At 42.3% G+C, this 6,000-nt stretch overlaps 1 protein-coding gene across 1 annotated transcript in view; it reads right to left on the reverse strand.

Moving 5' to 3' along the window:
• Positions 1-5,644, reverse strand: part of DKK2 (dickkopf WNT signaling pathway inhibitor 2) — a 41,103-nt gene extending 35,459 nt beyond the window's left edge. The window contains exon 1 of the mRNA XM_048305140.1: positions 4,768-5,644. Within this exon, the coding sequence (XP_048161097.1) occupies positions 4,768-5,025 (258 nt within the window). The 5' untranslated portion in view covers positions 5,026-5,644. The remainder of the gene's footprint in view (positions 1-4,767) is intronic.
• Positions 5,645-6,000: the final 356 nt, after the last annotated feature.

Below are 6,000 nucleotides of genomic sequence, written 5' to 3' on the forward strand. Positions count from 1 at the left end.
TATTTTTTTTAAATTTAAAAAAAAAGAACAAAAGGCAGCTATTGCTGGATGTAATTTCTAGTTATTTTAATTAATTTATTTTTAATCCCATGAAGAAATAATTTTTTACTGTCTTGGTTGCCAGCTATTTAAGATATGTGGTTACATTTTTGGTGTCTTTGGTACATTTTATTGTAACATTGTCAGGGCGCTGCATTCAATTACTACATCTCATGCTGTTTTACTCGCTACAAAGCATCATCCAAACATTTTCTAGCAAATCCTTGTGGGTAACTATGTCCTGTCCAAGAAACGCATGTATGTCCGTGTGTTAATAGGTATGAGATCAGTATCAAATTAGTCATTTGAATAAATGCCTCTTTGGTTTGGTTTCTGTGGTCTCAAACTTAGCTCAAGCTGCAATAGAGTTTAAAAAAAATAAACACGTCTTTAACATTAAACCAAGTGCGTTTGGAATACTAAGGCTTATCTGATAGCTGTCTGTTGTGTCTCTGCTGCACCAAAACTTGTCCCGGATTTCCACTCCTCTCTCCCTTTTCCAGACATCATTATGTCTTAGTCAGCCCCATGGATGTTCCAGTTCCCTCTCCTGGATGTCCCAGTTCTTCCCCTCATTGCCACTGCTCCGAGCATGTGCATGGGGAAGGGACTGTCTCAATGGGAAGCACAGACCCAAACAGCTATGGACCAGCAAAGGGACAAAGGGAATGAGAGACACATCTTGCTGGGGAATGAGCTGAAAAAACGGCTTGTAGCCAGGAGGTGAGAAGGGGAGAAGATAATAGCACCCATGGATTAAAGAAGGAAAACAGCTGGAAATAAAGTCACAGCTCACCAGATCTTTAAAGGTGGTTGAGTGTGAAGGCATGCAAACCCCAACATTGATAAAGGGGACAAGTCTCAGAGGATAGAGGGCACTACAGCCCAGAGGCAAAAAGTCCAAAAGATGGTGAAGTGAATTAAAGAGGCTACAAAGTCATCAACCGGGAATCTGCGGAATGGCTATGCTTTTCAACCACCGTACAATATGTTCTATTTTTCCTTTCCAGTTGCATCTCTGTAGTTGAGCTAAAGCACTCACATGGGAGAGTTTGCCCAATCACAGTGGAAGCTATAGCTAACACACAGAAAAATTAATCTATCTTCACTGTCAATTATGACCCTATTCACTGTATCATATCTATCTAGAGAGGGAATATATCCGGAACACTCTCACAAAGAGGTCAGAGAACTGACGTGTTGGATGTCCCTAGAAGCATTTCTCTAAATCAAGTTTTGAAAGAAAATAAATAGCTGACAGTATATAATCCTGACCCCCCAAAGTAACCTAGATTAGCATGCACAGTACAGTACTATTTCTGAGCATATTTTTCCCTTGTGCAAATGCTGTAGATACTTTCTGATTCTCTGGGAAATTGAGGAAACATTAACAGTTTACAGAAAAGGAAAAGGAGGAATGACAGTAAAGAACAGTGAAGAGAATGAAATCTCACTGATTTAACACATCAGTGCCTCTCATTCTCTGCTGATCCAAGGCAGTAAAGGGAATAAGAACAGAAAATAAATAATATTCCTCAGAAAGACATAAAAATGTTAAGTCTTACTAAAATCCACATTTGCCCTGCCAGTCTCTCTGCAAGCTGGATCAGCTTGCTTTGCTCATGTGAGTATTTTCATTAATTTGAACTGGAACTTTGCCTGATGAGAGAGCGCTGGATCTTCCCTTTCTGGGCAGAAGCACTGTAACTACCAGCTGAAAAACATCAACACTTCAGATAAGCCATGAACTATTGTATCAGTTGATTTATTGCTGATTAAACACTCCCAAGTTGTTCCTAGTCCCGAGAATTAACATAATTGGAAAGCAAATAGGTTGTAGGCTGATGGTCCTTTCATCAGTTTTGGTGATTTCCACCACGTGTATGTGCAGAGCTGAAAGCACAGCTCAGAGCCATCACAACAGCAAAATTCTATTAATTTTTCTTTAACTTGCACATCCTTGGTCCTTACTAAAACTATTTCCTAGTGGTAAACAAGACACTCAACTCACCATCTAATGTTGCCAAGGTACAAAAGACACTTACTTTTGAGACATTACAAATTCCACTAATTCAACAGATTGTTTTAGAAAGAAAAGCATAGGCCTGCTGTTTTGCAAGTGGCATGGTAAACCTCAGTGCAAAGTCCCATAATCTAAACAAATTAAGCCCTAACATAATAAGAGAGTACTTTAAAAAAGATTATGAAAATGTCATGTCAAATGGTTGATATGCGTGACACCACTGTTAAAAAATGCAGCGGCTTACCAGCCCTACAGCTGGAAGTATCACCAAAGAGAAAACATTTTCACAAAAGATACTCCTTTTTCTCTTTTCTCTTTTCTTTTCTTTTTTCTTTTCTTTTTTCTTTTCTTTTCTTTTCTTTTCTTTTCTTTTCTTTTCTTTTCTTTTTCCTTTCCTTTCCTTTCCTTTCCTTTCCTTTCCTTTCCTTTCCTTTCCTTTCCTTTCCTTTCCTTTCCTTTCCTTTCCTTTCCTTTCCTTTCCTTTCCTTTCCTTTCCTTTCCTTTCCTTTCCTTCTCTTTCTTTCCTCTCTTTTCTTTCCTTTTCATTTCTTCTCCTCTCTTCCCTCTCTTTTCCTTTCTTCTCTTTTTTCTCTTCTCTTTTATTTTCCTCTCTTTTCCTCTCTTTCATTTTGTTTTCCTTGTCTTTTCCATTCTTTTCTTCTTTTTATTGCAATTCTGAGTTAACTGCGTTGCTTCAGGCAGATGGCCAAAAGTAGCATCTAGAATTATTGGGAGCAAATCTGTGTCATTTTCACATAAATCTGTGTGAGGCCACACAGGATCTGGGGACAGAATGTCAGGGAGAGAGGGTAAATTCAGTGCTGACAGCCCTTGATGGGAGGTCAGGTTTCGCTCCCTGGGAGTCACAGCCACCAATTCTCTGGGGGTCTTTGCTTATGCTACAAACATGAAATCTTAACATGCATGACGTCTCTTCTACCACTACAGATACTTACAGTGCTGTCTTTCACTTGAAGTGTGCCTTGTGAGTTCAAGCCAGTAACTAAAAATGCCCAGAAAATCCCAGTCCAGGCTGGCAAGTTAGGGGTAAATCTTGCAAATACAACCGGTGGGCAGCACAAATTGTTTTTCAGGAACTGGGTGAATTACAATCAATTCTTGTCAACATTGCACTGAATGCACATTGAAGCACTGAGGATGCTGTACACAGCGGAAGGTGGCAAGACCTCCCCAAAAGGCAAAGGCTGTGCAGCACAGACTCACAAAACTCACGAGACTGCTAACACTCAGTGGGAAAATAGGACCTGTATTTTGACATTTTGTGAACACATTGAAAACAAAAGAAAATCCAAGGAGAACATATGTATCTCCTCAAGGTGATTCAACAGAGTAATTAGTACAACGTGAACTAGAAAAGAGCACAGTACTTTAGTAATACGAAACATCATCACAGCATCTCTTGCTAAACTTTGCTTAGAGGTAAGGAGAGGCAACCAAATTCTGGGTAAATTATAAAACAGTTGAGTGGCTAGGGAAAGAAAGCTTGGAGGAGTTTAAAAACAAATTTCTCACACACAAAAAAATAAAACTACCACTACTGTTATTAAGCCTGCACACAAAACCAAATGATAACATTCAATTATTAGGAAGCTGATGTGAAACACTTTGGCAAATTCAGTGGATTACTTGAATTTTCAGCTTCTCTGCTGCTATAAGGAAAATTTAAGCAAGTACAGACCCTTCAGGCATTGAGCATTTTGCCTTTTTAGTGCTGAATGTTGGCAGCTCTGTTGCTGCTACACTCTTGCTTATGAAAAGCAGCTGCATTTAGAGATACTAATAAGACCCAATAAAATCTGTATTTTCTGAAGAAGTCTACCTCCTTCCACATCACAACCTGCAACATTCATACCATCCAAGTTAAGACTTGAGAGGGAAGTACAGGACTGATGGCTTAAAATGTTGCTTTATACCTTAGCACAAAGATAGTTGAATGAAGATTATTTTCTACCAGACTTTCAGTTTCCAGGCAGTGTAGAGAGGAAAGAAGACTGCACAAGCAAGTCAGGGTCTTTTTTTTTCCCCCCCCATAATCTTTTTTTTTCTATAACCTTTTCTCTCTTCTTTACATTCAAAGTCTCATAACCAAATAAAATTTCCACAACCACTATATTGTGGACAAGCATATTGTGTACAAGAAACCTAGAATTTGTTTTCTGTCTTACTAAACAAATGACTATACCTTAAACTATACCACTAGCATATCATGCTTTTTTATTCTCACCAAGGATCAAGATACCAAAGATGAACTAGCCAGGTGTGATTTCTAAAACCAAGTTTGTTTCACTGCTGTGAAGTTTTACTTCACGTTCAAATTTTCCTCACCTATTCAAATTCAACTCATTTATTGTCTTGAGAGTCAACAAGAAATTTCTTCCTTTGCTTCTGGCAGCCTTTTGAAGGAGTCAAACAAAGAAATGCTGAAGATGACAGTTTTTTAGATTGCTCTTTCTTCCATCAGTTATTAACCATTAGAGAGAAATGAATGGTTTAAACCTCCCAACTCCCACTTGCACAGTTCTTAACACCAATTATGAGATGATATTGTCCCAGGAAAGCCCAATGTAGTAAATTCATTAATTTAGCACATTAAAGCTCTGGAAACAATGTGGGGGAAAGACTAGCAATTATTTACATACAGTACACAGATGGACAGACACTCGAGCAATGAAGTGATGTCCTACCTCTCCTTGCCGGTGATAGTGCTTGGGAGGTTTTCCCATCTGCTCTAGCATTTTGCCCTTCTTACTGCTAGCAAGCATCAGTCCCTGGTGGATGCCTGTAGATCTGTTGGTTGCCTGAGTTGGAGCCTCCCCCATCAGGGTGGACTTGATGGAGTTCACCTTGGAGCTGGAGCTGTCTAGCTGGGAGCTCTCCACAATCAGGACCGCGGCTAGTAAGAGGAGACAGCAGGAGCACTTATTCCACATCAGCACGATCATCTCCCCTCCCCCAAAAGGATTATTTTTTTTTCTCCTTTTTTTTTTTTTTTGGCAATGAAAACAGGAGTGGGGGGAAAGTTTTTAAAAATATCTCCTGAAGTTGTTACGGAAGCAACGGATTTCAAAGCCACTCAAGGAACTGCTGTTTTGAGAGACACGGGAGAAAAATAATTTTAAAAAAGAATCCCCTAGGAAAAGAAAAAAAAAAAGTGTCAAGTCTATAGGCACTGAGCAACAGTCAGGTCTGTGATGTCTTTTTCCTCCAGGTCCTCGAGAAGTCCAGGCAGTTCTTTAGAAACTGAGAGCAATAAGCTGCGAGGAAACTGCACCCGGGCAGCTCCCCGCCAGCGCAGGCACCAGCACGTTTGCTAAAGCTTCAGAGGAAGAGTGAGCGAGTTACTTCCCCCCACTCCTCCTTCTCTTGCTCCTCAAGCCAGCAGAGAGGAAACTCAAACCAGATCCAATCCAAGCAGCACCGGCAAAAGCTGGGCTTAGTTTTCTTTCACTCTCTCTCCCCCCTCTTTACTTTTTATTCCCCTCCTCCTTTTTCTGTCTCTTGCCTCAGCCTCTGCAGTCAGCAGGAGTGAAAGCGCCCCGTCTCCTCCTACTCTTCCTCCTCCTCCTCCTCTCCTCCTCCTCCTGCAGCCCGGCCGGTGCGGGGTGAAGGGTTCTGGGCATCCGGCGGCGGGAGAGCCCCGGGACCGGCCCCACCCGCGGCGGGAGCGCCGGGACCCGGCAGGGGAGGCAGAGCCCCCTTCGGGCTTCCTGCGCTGCTGCCCCTCGCACTCGGTGGTCTCGCAGTCTCCCGCTGGCCCCCTTATTATTACAGCAGCGGGTGCCCCTCCGCAGCCTCCCTCCCCGGGCGGGACACGCCGCGCAGCGACTTCCATCCCCTCCGTCCCCCCTTCCCCCCCGCCTGGGGGGTTCCCCCTCTCTCCGGCGGGGTCAGCCCGGGCCGGGCGTGCCCCGCTCCCG

Source organism: Corvus hawaiiensis, chromosome 5, assembly GCF_020740725.1.
Source record: "Corvus hawaiiensis isolate bCorHaw1 chromosome 5, bCorHaw1.pri.cur, whole genome shotgun sequence".
NCBI lineage: Eukaryota > Metazoa > Chordata > Aves > Passeriformes > Corvidae > Corvus > Corvus hawaiiensis.